The sequence below is a fragment of the Danaus plexippus genome, chromosome 11 (assembly GCF_018135715.1).
Source record: "Danaus plexippus chromosome 11, MEX_DaPlex, whole genome shotgun sequence".
In the NCBI taxonomy this organism is placed as follows: Eukaryota; Metazoa; Arthropoda; class Insecta; order Lepidoptera; family Nymphalidae; genus Danaus; species Danaus plexippus.
Genome location: NC_083544.1, coordinates 736,013 through 753,784, shown reverse-complemented (window position 1 = coordinate 753,784; position 17,772 = coordinate 736,013). Strand labels below are relative to the sequence as shown.

Genomic DNA, 17,772 nt, shown 5'->3' with positions numbered 1-17,772 from the left:
CTACATTTCGTCCATTGAGTGGGAAAGCCGGTTGCTCTTTCCCGATTTATACTCTTTCTTGCCCATTCTTTTTTCTCACTCTTTCACTCCCTCTCCCATTATCAAGTTCGTCAACGCATCTGCAACATCACTCATGTAGCAGATGTCAGTGATTACCTTCTATCAGGTAGACCGTCTACTCGTTTGCAGCCTTTGAAATAAAAAGAAAAAGGCTATTTAAAGATTAGAACAAAAGTCATGATTGAACATTAAATTATAAAAATTAGATATTCGATTTATCAAATTTTTTATGTCTATTAACACTTATCATTTATCCGTAATTTGTATTCTAAATGTATATTTTTGCATGGATATATATCGATACTACAGCCCTTAAAGGGAAAAATAGGTTTGTATATTTAAAAAAAGTACCAGTTGGTTAAGCCACGTTATTGAAATTTTTAATATGACAGATTGATGAGATCTAAGATTTTCGCGAGTATTCATTTAAATGAAACTAGTGTTATTCCGATTTACTACCCGGATTTTATTATTTAAAAACTACATAATCCCGACGTTTCGGTTACTTTGCAGCAACCGTGATCACGAGCAGACGAGGTGTCCGTAAGTAAAGTAACTGAAACGTCGGGATTATGTAGTTTTTAAATAATAAAATCCGCGTAGTAAATCCGAATAACACTAGTTTCATTTAAATGACAGATTGAGTTTTTATTTATGAATAAAAACTTGTAACTATTATTTATTCATTCGCCAGCGTCTTAAAAGTATTTATCTTGTGTTAATTATATTCACTTTAATTAAATAATTCAGCAGGACTATTTTAAAAAATGGATTTATGACTATGAGACGTAATAAATATTTTAAAAAATTACTTCTTCTTCTTCTTCCTAGCATTTATTTCAGCTTTACCCAGGGTCTATCTTTCTGCTTAAATTCCTCCGCATTGCACGGTTTTTGGCATCCTCGATGGTAAGTCCATGGGCTCTTCACGGTGTCCAGCCATCGCTTTCTTGGGCGTCCTGGAGGTCTTGCTCCAGGGACAGACATGTCGAGGCAAATATTTCCGACGTAGTTCTCAAGCCGGCGCGCAACATGGCCATACCATCTCGGGCGACTCTCTTGAAGCTCCGCTACGTCACGGACATCAAGACTATCTCGGATAAATGTGTTACGTATGCGGTCAGCCCGTGTAACGCCACACATCCACCTCAGCATCTTCATCTCCGTGACGTGAAGCTCCTGAGTGTGGCTTGACAGTGCTGGCCAACCAGAATGACTCTTTTTTGGACCTCCAACTTCCCGCCTGAGGAGTATAAGCATTGATTAAGTTAGTAATGACTCCCTCGATCAGTACCCACACTCGCATCAGGCGGTCGCAGCGACGGTCAACTTCAAGAAGACCATTCCAAAGCTCTTCAGATAGCACTACCGCTACACCAGCTTTCCTTGAAGGCAACCCAGTGTATGTCAGCCGGTAAACATTTCTGATGTTCCGACTCTTATTGCCCTTCCAGCGAGTTTCCTGGAGGAACGCACATTGGACCCGACATCTCATGAGTACATCTGCGACTTCTCTGCATCGTCCGGTTAGAGAGCCAATATTCCACGTTGCAAAGCGGAGTTTCCGTTTGGGTACTGACGTCTTTAGCCCGTACTTGACACGGTAGCGCTTGTCACAGGTGTAGGGCGATGTGCCTGCGCGGCGTTTATCGGCGACGCCCTAGGGGTACCTAGTCCTTTGACTTTTTCAACCATATGAGTGACGAGGAATGGTTTTAACGGAGCGACTGCCATCTGACTTCCAAAACCCCGTTTTACGGGTAAAACTAGGAGAGGTAAAGATAGAGAAGGGGGGAAAGAGGTTAGGAAGGAGGCTGGTGGGGAGGCACAGAACACCATCTTTATAGACTGGAGATAAAGGTACGAAAGTGGTGGCTCGAGAATCCGGGATCGCATACCTTTTGCCCAATACCAAATATCGGAAAAATACTTAGTAGGACACCCTCTGGATTAAAAAAATACTATTTATTCAAATTTAAAGACATCGAACCGAATCTTTGATACATATATATGAATTAATTTGAAGTTTATTTTGCAAATTACCCATTATTGTTATTCAGATATTTATGTAAACTATGTGTATGTATAATTACTTCTGGTTGTCAAAATTTAAAATTTGACCTGATTTATTCCACTTAGGTAACAATATACTAACATATAGTGTATATGGTTAGTTTTGATCCTAGGATTGTGTAAGATATTAAGAAACTCATTTTACAAGTTATTCTAAATTCCATTTAAATTATATATAGTTTATGAGGCAATTAAAATTGCAATAAAATTTTAATAGTAATGTCATGTGAGGTTACAAACCTGTATTTACTTTCGACGTAATTTCAATAACAACTTAAATAATATCCAAGTATTTGGGTGCAAGAGAGACAAACTAGCGTCTTAGTTCCCGAACCATCAAACTCGCCTTAACTTTGGGCATTCTGCCCATTAACGGACAAAATTATAGTGACGTGTCTATCCACACCTGATATTCATATCATTAACCCGCCTTCCTCCCATCATGACTAAAGTAACATCCCTCAAATGACAGAAAACTTAGGAGTCAAGGCCACCTGTACCCTATAATCACTAGTCCTGCTAATGATAGTCGTTAATAGTGTTATGGTAGATATAACGTATACCCAGGCTTCGATAGGTACCAAAAAGAAACATAATAGACAATTTCTCCTGGTAAACAACCCTTCTAAATAAGAAAAACACTTAAGTTACATTAACTGACCGAATGCGGTCCCAAATTTGATGATAGTGCAAGGATAAAACCTTTTTTTCGAATTTACTTCGTATTTTTAATTATTTTAGCTAAATACTCCCGACGCTTCGGTTACTTTGCAGCAAAAGTGATCAGGGATTATGTAGCTGAAATAATAAAAAATGCACAGTAAATCCGAAATATTAGTTTTATTTCAATTAATACTCGTAAAATGAGATCTAAGACTTTTAAGACTTTTGCGAGTTTTATCCATTTAAATGAATACTCGTGAAAATTTTAGATCTAATTCAGTGCAAGGATATTACAGCACTGGTTGCTAATATCGTCATTTCCTTCCGCGTGGGACACCACTCAACCCAATGTAGCGTTGGTTTTTAGAAGACAAGTCGCTCAAGGGTTATTGTTGTGAAACTTCATAGTGTATCAGCAAGAGTCGAGTACAATGTGAAATAGGATTTTTATATTCGGTAAAATGTTCTAAAGTTTTATTTTTACATTTATTATTATCGTTGTATAATTTTCAATCTTTTTTGAAATAGGTAAAAAAAAAAGAAAAAATATATTAAATGCTCAAGATGTTGGTCAAACTTTAATTCAGATGAGAAAATAATTTTATTAAAATTAATCGTACACTCATTCAAGACATCGATTGTAATTATGTATATAGTGAGTCATTAAATCAATGAGCACCTAATTATCACTGCTCATGCTAAACAACCCGAGAGACATTAATATTGTCGTTGAAAGTTTTAGAATAATATCAAAATAATAGTTCCCAAAAACAGAAAAAGTATCCTGTATTTTAAAAAGAGCAAAAAAATAACTGAAATTCTGAACCATAAATTGACAACACTGACTAGGTATTAAATTAAACTAAAGTTGTAAGTAGTAGTATATTGCTAGCTTCATTACAAGCTAGGAATTTTATATAATGAATTACAAAAACAATAAAACGTTTCAGTCACGTCTTTAAAAAAAAAAGATATTAATAAAGTCATCATTTAGTAAAGGTCGATTGTCTCAGATGTAATCTAATCATTTTTTTTATATCGCCTGATAAAAACAGTGAGTTCCAGCCATTTAATTTATCCATAAACGTTTCAACTATTGATTACAATTGATGGCTCATCGAACAGAAGCGTGACTGATTCTTACACAAATTTAAATCATATTCAATTACCCAGTAGCTGATACATGTGTTAATTAGAAAGATAAATTATTCCGACTTAAAATTCAAATAGATAATAAACTACAAAAACTTATGTAATGCCCCGAAATTATCGTTGGAATCTTATTTCTCATTACACTAATTCCTTGCAATATCTCGGTTAGGAAAAGGTAGTTAAAATCACAGAAAAATATTGGTTCCCTGAGGTGTCAAAATTATTAAAAAATTTGAAGAAAATTGTTTTAGCCGTCGCATTAGAAAGGAAATATCAGGCGCTAATCAAATAACATTACATTCAATTGATAAAATCAGCGTTCTTTTTCATACGATACATTTCGACCAGCCTTATTAATGGTAAACGTAACTTGGTTGAATATGAGTTTGTTTTTATTGATAGCTTCACAAAATATGACACTTAGTACATACAAATGACCACAAAACGAAACATTCGGTACACCTACTCGTCTCATATCCGACCAAGGCAAAAGCATATCCTCTGCGTATCTTAATATTATGAACACAATCTTACATAATTATTTCGCAATGAGAGTGGTATACAATGTCTTATAGTGGCTAGAGTGTCAGCAGTGCTACTGGCCAGGTATAGCAAATTATGAAGGTAATTAAGAATAAAATGGTAATACTTAAACTTAACATAAAAAAAAAAGTACAAACCTCTTAGAGATATTAATTGGCAAAAAGTTGTCGCCACCTTCTATTAAGCCATTAGAAATTGATGACGATAAACCTGTAGAAGAATTTAATTCTGTAAGGTTTCATTGTAAACAAAGGATAGGCAAGCGATCGAGTCACAACAAAATAAGGTTCAATAACATAAGCTAAAATAAATCCCTTAAAGTCGGGGATTTTCTACTCATGCGACGTCATGAAAGAGATACTACAAAACTTGGTTCTAAATTTGAATGTCCTATGGAGATATTAGAGGACTTCCTAATGATCGGTATAGATTGAAACACGTTAATCTTAAAGGAAGTACTGAAAGAACCGCTCGCCATGAGCTTTTACGGATAGCACCTGTAGCACAGGCAGATAAATTTCTAGACGTCAATTCGAACAGAATTTAGATGAGCATAATTGGTATTAATGATTGCTGTTATAGTTTTCTTTTTGTGTGAACTAAAATTGTAAGTAATACTTATTGGTACATATTATTTTTTATCTTTGTTTGCCACGAGACTGGGTATTTTTATTTATTTTATTATATCCATAAAATATCAAAAGAGAGGTCGTGAGCGTTGGAGCTCGTAATGGGTGAGCCTTGTGTGGGTAACATACCGTGATGGATTAGCAATATCTTAACGATTTTATTCACAGGCGTATATCAATATATTATTTTTAAGAATGGAATAATTCATTATAAGGATGACGATTACAAAGTGATTGCTACAAGTGGCGCCATCCCTGCCGTACTAATTATAATATACTATAATCCCTAGAATTATTTTTGTGACAGATTATAATTAATTATAATATTGTACCATTATAATTTTGTAATGGCAACATTTAAGTATCAACTTGTTCTTGAAAACTATAAATACTGTAACGCCGAACATTAATAATCAAGACTGAAACTGTTCCTGGAACATGATTTAATGAATAATTCATAACAAAACAGCGCTCATGACCAACTATTATACAGATTATATAGAAAAAAAAGTATTAATTAAATTTTTCAATGCCATTTAATTTGCTATATAAATGAAACAAAATTATAAGTCTTTTATTTAACATGATTTTATTCAAGACTACATTTGAAATAGTCTCCAATAGTCATGTCAGCGAGAATTTTTTTTTAGTATTTGTAGATTAAAGTTTATTGGTCCACGTATTAATTAAATTTCATGTAATGCTCATACCACTACTCCTCATAGCGTTTACAATTATCATGTTATTTTAAAACGTTTTACGAATATCGATTGTCTGGCAACCAACTGGAGTTATGAGATGCTATCTTAATTTCAACAATCGATTATAGTCACGTAATTATTCTAAAACTGAAAAAAGCTTTAGGTAACATTAATATTATTTAAACATATATTGTTAATAGTTAGAAACTAAACTTAAATTTTCACTCCTTTCGTTACTATGAGTATTGAATACCTACTAATGAATAATATGAATCGTTCGAGATGAAAACTAGCTTCTTCTAAATCTTTGTAGGACATCCCCATAACGTTTTGAAGTCCAAAATGGAAGAGATTTTACATTCCTCGTGTTTCATAAGATACTAAAAAAAATAGAAGGAAACGATAGGACAAAATAATCAAAAAATATTGTCAAAGAAAAGTTAGTAACAAGTCTCTTATTAAAACACTTTAAAAACTTATCATGGTTAATGCGAAATGATCAAAACGTCAGGTAAAATAATATAATCACGAAGCTAAATCCGAGAATCATAGTTTTATTTTACAATGTTGTCGTTAATAAAAATTTACAAAGTTAGCGATTAATAGTGAATATGCACATACACTACGGAACGTGGAGAGGGATCTGTTTGTTTGTATTTTTGTTGATAATTAAAAAGAAATAAATGCTACTGTTCAAAACGGATTTTTTATAAGTGGCAAAAATTTTTTGCGATTAATATTAAATTAGATCTCACTATATAGTTTTATTTATTTATATAGTTTTTAGTTTCGGTTTGAATGAGATCAAAATTATATACTGTTAACTCCTTTGAATTATTACCAATTAGTAACAGTTACATAAATCAATTTTTTGACTCTTAAATGACAATATAGAAATATTTTCCAATGATGAAGCTGCTGTCGAGAACTTGTTTAGAAAAAAAAAGTCAATAAAATTCAATCGCAATTGACATATATTTAACTATGAATATTAATCTATATTTTTATACATAATACAAAATATTTTTATTATTCTAATTTATTTATAACATGTTAATTTACGCTGTAAGCTATTAATATGGGTTTTTAAAGCATATTGTTTAGTTCCACTCACATATTCAAACAAACTAGTAGATGTAATAATCTATTTTAAATGAATTCTTTTTAATTTCCTCAGTTACTTTGTAGTCCAGTTCAAATGGCGAATATTGTGAATAAATTAATAGCAGCATACAAGTTTGTGTTCGAAGACATTGCTGGTAAGTTTTAATGCCGTGTACATTTTTTTTAGATTTTCAGAACTTGATAGAAATTTAGAAATGTATATGTCGTGATGGCCTAGAGGTTAAAGCCCCGCTTTTCCTAATTGAGGGTACGGAGTGGAAACCTGGCAAGTACCAATGCGATTTTGTCCGAGTTATATGTACTTTATAAGAGTATTTAGATAACACGGACAGACGATGAAAGACGATGACTTATAATTTCAAAGCATATAAGTTTCAAATAGCCAATCCGCCTTGAACAAGCGTGGTTGATTAATGCTCTAACCTTTTCCATGTGAGAAGAGGCCTTTGCTCAGCAGAGGGCTCCAATATGGTGATGATGATAGTTGAAATATTGAGCATGTTATGAGTGTTGTGTATTTGTTAAATAGAACGATAGATTTATACAAATATTTAACGTACTCGTTAATAACGAATAATTTTGAAATAAATACTATCGGAGTACATAATGTAGTAATAAGGCGACGTTTAAGGAAAACAGAACTTAATATTAATTGATAAAGTAAGACTAATAAATATAATGTGACTCGTCTTCTTAAATGTATTTCTAGATAGCAGAACGAAAGAATGGTTCCTAGTTGCCAAGCCTTATCAACCGATGGTAGTAGTCGGACTCTATTTAATGTTTATATTTAAATGGGGACCAAAGATTATGAAAAACAGGAAGCCACTTAAGATGGACACTATCATGATTATGTACAATGCATTTCAAGTCTTCTGCTGTGGATACATATTTATATCTGTAAGTGATAACGTCTTCAACAATGGCTCTATGAAACAGAGTTAAGAAATAAAACTTAATACTTAATTAAAATGTACAAAGCAAAATTTTTCATTTCACACACACACACACACACACTCATATATAAATATATATATATATATATACATACATAAATATGTTAAGGATTTAATATTTTTTAATAAAATAGTTTGTGATTTTACCTAAAATCGGAATTGTGAGAAGGCTCCATTTTATTTTGTTCTCATAAAATTTTTAGGGTCTTTATGAAGCTTGGGGTTGGAAGTACAAATGGGTTTGTGAACCAGTAGACCAGTCACGTTCTAGACACGCCATGAAGGTAGCCACACTCGTATACATGTACTACTTGTTGAAAATTCTGGATCTCATGGATACGGTAATATTACTTTTAGTATTTTGAAAACTAGCTGTATAAACAGCTTAATCAAGAAAACTTTTTTTGTATCACCAAAACTGTGTTTACTGATATCAAAAAATATACCTAAGAATATTTTCGGATATCTTTTTAGGTACTATCTAACAACAAAAACATTAACATTGCAAAAACATTAAAATAATACCATAAATAGATATGGTAGCACCGAATAATTTTTTCACTATCAGAATGAAGTAAATCAAAAGTTTTTTAATTATTACATAATGAAAAGTTCTTACTTATAAGGGAGTGAAGTGTTATAGATCTCAGCAGAGTAACCCTTGTATATCCCTAAAATTAGAAACGAAATCGTATATTTGAATTAACAGTTTTGAATAACCTTTTTTATAATTCTTTACAATTAAATAAACGGGAAAAAAATATTAGTATTAAAAATTACAAAGGACATGAAAAAACAAGTTTTCTTTGCTTCTTACAATTTAAATCCCCAAAAACATTTTTTTTTTACTGAGGTGTTTATTTATTTGCGGTATAGTAATGTTCTTATATTGTCTTAAAAACCTTCAGAAGGTAAACTATTAATACAAGAGTACAAAAAGTAATAACTTCGAGATCCTCGATATTAAATGCCTTTAACTTCCTCATCTATATTTATGTCAGCTGTGTGAACTACATTTATAATTTTTACTCGCACAATAATCTTAATGGTACGTATAAGCGGTGAAGAGTGCGTTAGTCAAACGTTATACTCTAACTGAAGAAAAAAACCTTACTTCTTTGACCTTTATCGCCTGTTGAAAACGTAAAATGAGACATCTCTTTTGTAACTTAAAAATTATAATTTGAATAGAATTTTTAGAGAGAAACAATTTCAAATTCATTTCTTTAGTCTACAACAAGTTTATTGCATTAAATTGCTATATGTATTTTAACAAACGCCAGAGTCTTAATAAAAGAAATGTAAAGTATTAGACTATAGACTTATTATAAGACAGTTAGTAGTCAAAATTATTATAGATCATTTTTTCATTATAAAATTTTCTTGTTATTAACTATCTCGTTCCATATGTTTAAAGGATCCTTTTTAATTCCTATGATTATGATTTTAGTGAGTAATGTTAAACTAAACACTATACATTTTTTTTTTAATATGGGATTTGAAAATCATTTACACGACCAGGATTTGAAACTGCAACTTGAATATTGTAAGGTTTCAGGTGTTTAAAATAAGCCTACCTAAATCGAATTTGTCGACTCGAAAGAATGAATTTTTCACATATAATCTACTTACCTAGTCCAGCCATAAGTTCCGTTAGAAATTAAAATGCATTTTTTAATGAATCCTTATAATATTATTAAAATTTATACCAACCGATTAATTAAAGCCTCACCAAAAAAAATCTATTCAAAATGGCCACCTTTGGCTCTTATACAGGCCATTGATCTGTTTGAACACGAGTCCATGAATGACTCTGTTTCCAAGGGAAATTCCGCCACTGCTTACTTCAGGTCTTGGGCTTCAGGTCTTTTTTTTTATTTTATTGTGATATTTAAGCCTTTCCCGCGTATTTATTTAAATAAAACTAATGTTTTCGGATTCAATAAGAGTGTTTAAGTATTTTAAACTAATTTCTCCTATTACTACACGCCCCATTTTCATCTCGTCTGCCCTTGATCACGGGATACTGCAACGTAACCTAAATGACGGGATTATGTAATTTACGAAAACAAGTTTTATTTCCATATATACTATTATATTCAATTCTATATTTTAAATTTGAATATTGAAAAAAAACGTTTAATGGTCCATAATAGAGAGAAAATTTAAAAGAATTTACTTTTTCCAAAATTAAAATAGTAAAAAAATTTAAAAGAAAAGTTTTTATGTCGCAGTATTTATGACGAGGCTGGTTACATATTTATGTCACTATTCCTTTGATATACATGAAAAATAATTATTATTATTTAGAGAAATATCATTCTCAGTTTCCTTCTCTAACGAAGTAATGAAAAACGACATTCTCCTTGCAAAATATGTTGATCTTTTACGTAACACGTGTCGTTTACATAAACAACAGTAGTGATTCAAAAACTAAAACAATTACCTACTCTTTGCGAGTATTGATATAATCCAAGAAATCAAACGTATTTAAACTGTATGTTAATAAGTTGCCTCAAATATTTTTATTTAAATTTTAAATCATTTGTTTGTTGCTCGCATTTAAAATAATATAATAAAATATTCCATTCGTACAAGGGTTACAATGAAGTACTTAACATACAACTGTTAAAAATTTATTCAAACCTTACAAATCATTCTGAAATTATTGGTAGCGTTACATGATGTATAATTCTGTTGGATTTCAAAGAAGTTACAGAATTTTTGTAACGTTAAATAAACCTGTTCATTAATTGTTTTAACGATTGCACTGGTACATCTGAATCAGACGAGTAATCACACCGTAAAAGTGTATTTCATTATTTTTGGAAAAAATCTGATACTTTTGCTCTGTTGACATCGGTCAATCATAGGTACATATTTTCCTTCGCATGGAAACTAGCATTGCGACAGTGACAGTGCGACAAACGCATCGCAATCTTTAGATCGTTTTGAGAGCATTTCTTTTTGCCTCGGGGATTATTAACTGTAGCATTCGTCTTGAATATTAATATGTTACATGTATATAATTTGTGTCCGTGTGTGGTAATATTCGATAATCATGTTCCAGGTGTTCTTTGTACTCCGCCATAAGTTCAATCAGGTGTCATTTCTTCATGTCTATCATCATACTGGAATGGTGATTCTCACCTGGGCAGCTACCACATATTATCCAGGTAGAGTTATATAATAATGTTATACAATATAAAGAATAAGGTCTAGAAAGACATGAAGGCACGAAGAATAATAAAGTGACAATTATTACAAAGTAGATTTTTAAAAATGCACTTATTTGTTTCTTTTAGAAATAATTCATCATAGAGAGAGGTTATGAGGTTTATGTCCGTCCTTCTTCTTTATGTCTGTTCTTGCAAAAGATTTTTTTTTTTAAAGGATCTAGACTAGGCTTACTTCCCTCTGAGATTAATATATTGTGCTACTACACTTACTACTCATTCTTCCAGCGTTGATAAAAGCAAACTAATTGGTATCTCTGAAACAGATATTTACCAGCTGCGTATAGATCTTTAAACCATCAAATCAAAAAAACTATGATGAAAGATTAGATAAACCATCGGTCCTCCCTGGTGTAAAGTGATAAGCCGCTTTAAAAATTAGAAAATTGAATTCGACATATTATTATGTGTTGTAAATTAGGTTTGACCTATTTTATGTTATTTATTCAAATCTGCCTTGGGTCATTGACTTTTTATTCTATTTCTTTTTTAATATTATTCAACCGTTTGGTTAAAATATGTAAATAATTATGCACTTTATTACTTTTGTGCCATTGCCCGTCTTTATAAACATACTTTTTTACACGAGTCATTTATCAGCCAACTTCTATCAATATGACGTCATGAAACTTGATGGTGACACTTGCATCAAAATATTATTTATTTCTTTTTTATGTGCTATTCTTAGTATTTGGCAATTATTTTACCTTTTAAGACGTAAAATTTGAGCCAACTAATCATACTTTCACAGGAAAATCTCATTACTTTTGTCTTGAAGATATTCAAATTGTAAGTGGAAGGAAACAGACACATGTAAATTATTTGGATTGGAATAATTAAAATTAAAAGTTGTGAGCTTGAAGAAGAAGAAAACGTAGCACTTCATACGGATGAGTGGAAGATCTATAACGAAACAAACACCCGCCGTGCATCCAGTTACTGGGAGTACGTAGATAATGAAGGAATAAAATCGTTTAAATCCTGAACACACTCCCCTAAGTGAAAAATGGTGATGACATCCTTCTTAAACAATCTCACTTAAAGGCTTATTTTTGGGTCAACCACTCAAGAAAAATATGCAGGATGGAGAAGGCTTTTCACCCTGAATACATTTGGCCATAAATCATAGGTGACTTTTGCTACTGATGGGTACGACAATTAAGACAGAAAAGTATTCCGTAACCTAACGAATCACATTAGCTATAGCTGCTGTGCATCTTAACGGATCTCCATTACAGAAATAATGTTTAACCTATGATTAGGTACCATGTTTCTCACTCAACGTGTTCAGTCCACTTATACGGGAACAGCCAGTTGATGGTGGACATTAATATACGACATGAATAGACACTGCCCTAAATTATTTTGTACATACCAGTGTACACCAGCATCCAGACGTGAGAAATTAAGCGTCCTAATAGTTTATTCGAAGGAAAGAGCAGGTGTTTTTGAGAATACAAATACAAACCCCGGTGAACTGATTAAAATGGTGCTCAAAAGAATAATCCAGATAATGAGGTGCACCCAGTTCGTAGGACAGAGAATGTATATCTCCATAAAAATAAACAAGTTTGGCTTATTAGGTTTCCAGGTGGTTGGTGACTGATAAGAAAGTCAAATGAAGAACCGTATTTATAAGATGCAGTTTTAATTGTGACTTAGTGAATTAGCAAAGGTGATAACTGACCAAAGACTTAAAATTATAATCCAAGAGCACAACCAGTCTCATTGTGACAATAGGAACTTAATCTAGAGACTGCTGGGATGCACAAACCCCTTATTACTCACCATTAGAGCAGTAACTGCTATCTTACATTTATAATGTTTAATTCATTCTTTGACAACCAATAATATTTCTTTTTAATACTTTACCAGATACAACAAATAAGTAGTGAAATTTCGCTAAAAAATGTTTAAAAGAACTCAAATCTAATCGTTCATTGTTAACAGCTGTTTCAAAATTCAAATAATGTTTAAATGAAACTAGTATTATTCGGATATACTACGCGGATTTTATTATTTAAAAACTACATAATCCCGACGTTTCGGTTACTTAAGAGCAACCGTGATCACGTTCAGACGAGGTGCCCGTCCTCGTCGGCCCTCGTCTGCCCGTGATCACGGTTGCTGCAAAGTAACCGAAACGTCGGGATTATGTAGTTTTTAAATAATAAAATCCGCGTAGTATATCCGAATAATACTAGTTTCATTTAAATAAATAAAACTCGCGAAAATCTTAGATCTCATTCACATAATGTTAAATTAAAAATTCATTGATCTTCATTCTTGCTCCCTGTCGAAGCTAATCAAATGTTTAAATCGTTATTTCTCCTATTTTCCAAACATGATTATAGCTACCAACAACTTTCCATCAGATGCTTCGTCTTCTTACATTAAATTCATAAAAAAACAAACTAAAAACAGTTATAGGAAAAAATGTGTACATATCTGTGATTAAATCTAAAAATAGCCAAAGTTTAAAAATCTATTACTTTCCCGAATCTCAAGAATCTCAAGAAGAGAAACTTCAGGCGATCAAGCAAACGAAGATAGATAAAATATCTAAAAATATTTTTGACTGCAGGTGGCCACGGCACTGCAGTAGGACAAATAAACAGTTTCGTTCACATAGTCATGTACTCGTACTACCTTCTGACGATAGCGATGCCTCAGATAAAGAATAATCTTTGGTGGAAAAAATATATCACACAATTACAAATAGTAAGTATCGGCTAATTCATAGAATATAACAGATTTTAACCAATAGCAGGTTTTGAAAATAACACTAAATTCGAAATGAAAAAATTTCTCAATGCATAGTGTATCCTAAATCTAATAAGAATTCCTAATTCGTTTTAAAAATCTTTGTTGGTTGGCTCAAAAAGTTCTAATAGATCACCATTCACCAAAATCCTATATATAAGGGTTTAATTTAGATTAGGTCAGTTACAATCTTTCTTAAGTCAATGATTTTTTTCATTCTACACTACAATAATACAATTTTAAGGTATTTTACCTTTATTTTATTAATAATTACATCATAGTAACTCATTTTATGTATATACTGCTTCTAATGCGATTCCCGTGCATTGTTGAAAGCTTTATTGCAATTTTTTTATATTTAAATGTTCGTAATACATTTCCAGCTACAGTTCCTGCTCTGCGTCGTGCACATGACAACTATAGTATTCGTTAAAGATTGTGCCTACCCACGCTGGATCTCTGCTATGTACATTCCACAAAATCTCTTCATGCTCCTGCTATTCCTCGATTTCTACATTAAAACTTACGTGAAGAAACCAAAGGAAAAAAGCGATGACAAATTTGATAGCAATGAAACAAAACTTAAAGACAACGACAAAGAACAGAATGGGAGAATTCAACACATCATTAGAAATAACAAAAATTCTAAAATAGAACTAAGGAGTATACATCGATAAATAACTGTACATATTGCGTTCAGCGTAATTGAAAACAGTCTACAAATAAAAATGCCATATAATTAGTAGACTGTTAAAACTGTTAGTGAAAAAATTACATATTAGACTTATATGATAAAATTAATTTAATGTAATCTATCGATTTGTATTATATACAGTCAGTTGCGTGTAACAGAACCTTAAAAATATAAAGAAGAGATTTACACATTACATAATCTTTAATTTCAATTATAATATCTGTTTAACGTCACAGTCAAGCTTTGCATTTGTTTTTAAAAATTTTTCAGTGATTAAAATTTAAATTTGATATATAAATTCAATTTTACTAAAAATCAATATAATAACGATATTTTAATTATAATAAGAAAAATATAAGGTTAAATGATATTATAAAAAAGAAAGTCAAACTTTGTAGCAACTGAATATATAATTCAATATTTCCAAATATATTTTTAATTCGAATTAATTTAAATCTAATTAAATCTATCAACATATTAAGCGAAACATAATAATTATGTCGGTATTTAACATTTGACTCATTTTTTTTTATGTCGCAAACAATAATTCTACAAGTCAGGCCTTTTTCGTCGTTCAAATACTCTGTTATGAGATATGACTTTCTTAACGAGTCTCTTTCAGGATTTCATCAGGAAAATTGGGTTAACAAAATATACCACAAACCGATTAAGGTTAGCTTTTTTTGCCATTTGGTTTTTTGGTATCAAAATTAATTAAAATACTCACAAAAGGCGATGAATGAGGGGCGAGATGTGTCTCATTTAGTTATAACATAACATTCATCAAAATTCTTTAAATTTTCGTAGGCATGTAGAATGAAACAATTTTTAATTTTAAAATGATTACTTCCTTTCGGCTGCAGAGGTTAAGTGACAAGCTATTATTGAAAAATATTTAGTGCTAATATGACGGCACCTTTTCTTCTATTTTAACTTTAAACTAAAGTAAAAGTTATACTGTTGTTGGTTTGTTTAATCTTAAATTAATATGCCTACAAACAGATAAGTTGAGAAAGAACACATTATAAAATTCTACATGGAAATTTTTAAAAATATACTGAATAAAGAATAATTTTTAGACAACTAAATAGCTTCCCTCTTGAAAATATAAACCAATTCTTCATATAAAACTAACTTTCCTTTGTTACATAAATATAAACATGAGTAAAATATTGGCTAGTCATATTTTCGGCAAACAAAGAGAAGATTTGGTATACTGTGTACACTTTTCACATCTCCGACGTCAGTCTCAAATTTAGAAAATACATAAGAATAAAACATATTAAAGGTCTTCTATTTTATTTACAATACTAAAACATTATTTTTTTTTTTGATAGATTGAGATAACTCACAATAAACAAACAAACAAAACGATGGAGAGGTCACAAGAACACTCCTGTTGAACGAGCGACCTCGACAGATGTCATCCCAATAAAACACGTTTCGGCTTCATTCTAAGACGAAAATCAGAGTATTATAATAAATAGTGCCATCTGACCCACACAATAGTAGGTTACGGATTCTCTTCTTCGACACTTCTTTGAAGAGCATAGGGTGGCAAGCATACGCATTACAAAATAACGGTAGTTAACTTTCTTTGAAATCTTCTTTTGTGAACAAGAATAAAGTCTTTGCACATTTTCCTACGCACCTCAACCGTCCTACCAAATTCCTACTATTTTAACTTGTTAGTAGGCCATTCTTTTTTCTGCATGATGGTACATCATCGTGTTAAAATATACCTACACGTCCGAAGATTATTAAATGCAGTATAAATAACTATCTTACATTATATTACCACTTCTAATGGTATACGGTCTTCTAGCGTCAACAAGGTTTTAGCCCCGTTACATATATTTATGATATATTGTATCTGGCGTAAAATTCAAATTAATATACTATACATTAATTACGTTTCTTGTTCTTCTCTCTTGTTGTTCTTTTATAATATTGAAACGCAACATAATTTATAATTTTATATATCACTTGTTGTGGCAAAATTAATATCCCATGTAGAAACTTATGACCCACTGAAATTTTCTTAGTGTATCTGAGCATACCCATAAAAATTGATTATCTTAATATTTAATCAAGAGGTGGTTCGAGTATAGTTTTTACGAATTTGATTATTGTTTTTGTACTCATATTGAATCAATAACTCGTATTAAGCATAAAAGGGATCGAATTTTCAGCTGCAAAGAATAATTTGGAATAAACGTAGTGAGTAACGGTCAGTTTTAATTTGTTGAAACAATATCTCTGCTATCTGTTGCTAAAATCAAATTATATGTTTGATTTACTATAGAAGTTTAATGTGATAAATTAATTAAAGGTGATAATAAATATACTCGGGTTTGGTGGGAAAAGATATTAAGATCCCTTCTGGAACGAAGCGTGTTTGTTCTAAATGGGACATGATAAAGGAGAATTTTTCTCCAAGTTGATGTAGGCTTGAAATAATAAAGAGTAACATGATATCAATTTGACAATCACTGTATGGAAGTAAATAGATAGTACATCCACATTCGATCTCACTTATTTCGAGCTCAACTAATAATTCTCCTTGAATGATACGTTTTTGTTTACGTTGTCTTATTGCCTTACTATGAAAAAATCCATATTTTGTTAATGATAAATATACCTATACTTCTCAAAAATCGACTGTTTCCATTACATAAGACCGTTGTCAAATTAAAAAGATTATTGATTATAACTACTATTTTGTTAAAGTATTTTGTAATAATATCAAAATGCCACTATTTATCCTATTACACACAGATAGCTATTGTTTTAAAGTTTGCCAGGTAGTAAATAGATTTTCTAACTTCATCTGATCAGACGAGGAAGTAACTAAAATTATCAAATATATTAAAATTTATAGAAAAGTATTAAATAGAGCCATTGTCATATATTAATGTTGTATGTTTTCTTAACTATCAATTATAAATACTCAATCTTTCACTCCTATTAATATTAATTTGATCGGTTTGCAGCTACATTATTTTTTTTTTATTAGAATATGTTTTTAATGTGTAATACATTTTTCCATATTACGTATGTATTCAAAAACAAAAGCATTGAGTTGTTTATGAAACAGGATTGTGTTACAGCCGAAAATAAAGGAGTGTATGTGGAATTTCATAAGACTTTCCACAACCTCAATAATGTTAATTAAAT

The 17,772-nt window shown here is 31.2% G+C and overlaps 1 protein-coding gene across 1 annotated transcript; it reads left to right on the top strand.

The window, feature by feature from the left end:
• Positions 1 to 6,930: 6,930 nt before the first annotated feature.
• On the top strand, positions 6,931 to 14,819 carry LOC116765795 (elongation of very long chain fatty acids protein 7-like). Its single transcript, XM_032655388.2, has 6 exons — positions 6,931 to 7,080; positions 7,656 to 7,846; positions 8,106 to 8,243; positions 10,973 to 11,078; positions 13,723 to 13,859; positions 14,285 to 14,819. Exons 1-6 carry the CDS (start codon positions 7,020 to 7,022, stop codon positions 14,576 to 14,578), a joined length of 927 nt encoding a protein of 308 aa, XP_032511279.2. The 5' UTR covers positions 6,931 to 7,019; the 3' UTR covers positions 14,579 to 14,819.
• The last annotated feature ends 2,953 nt before the right edge of the window (positions 14,820 to 17,772 follow it).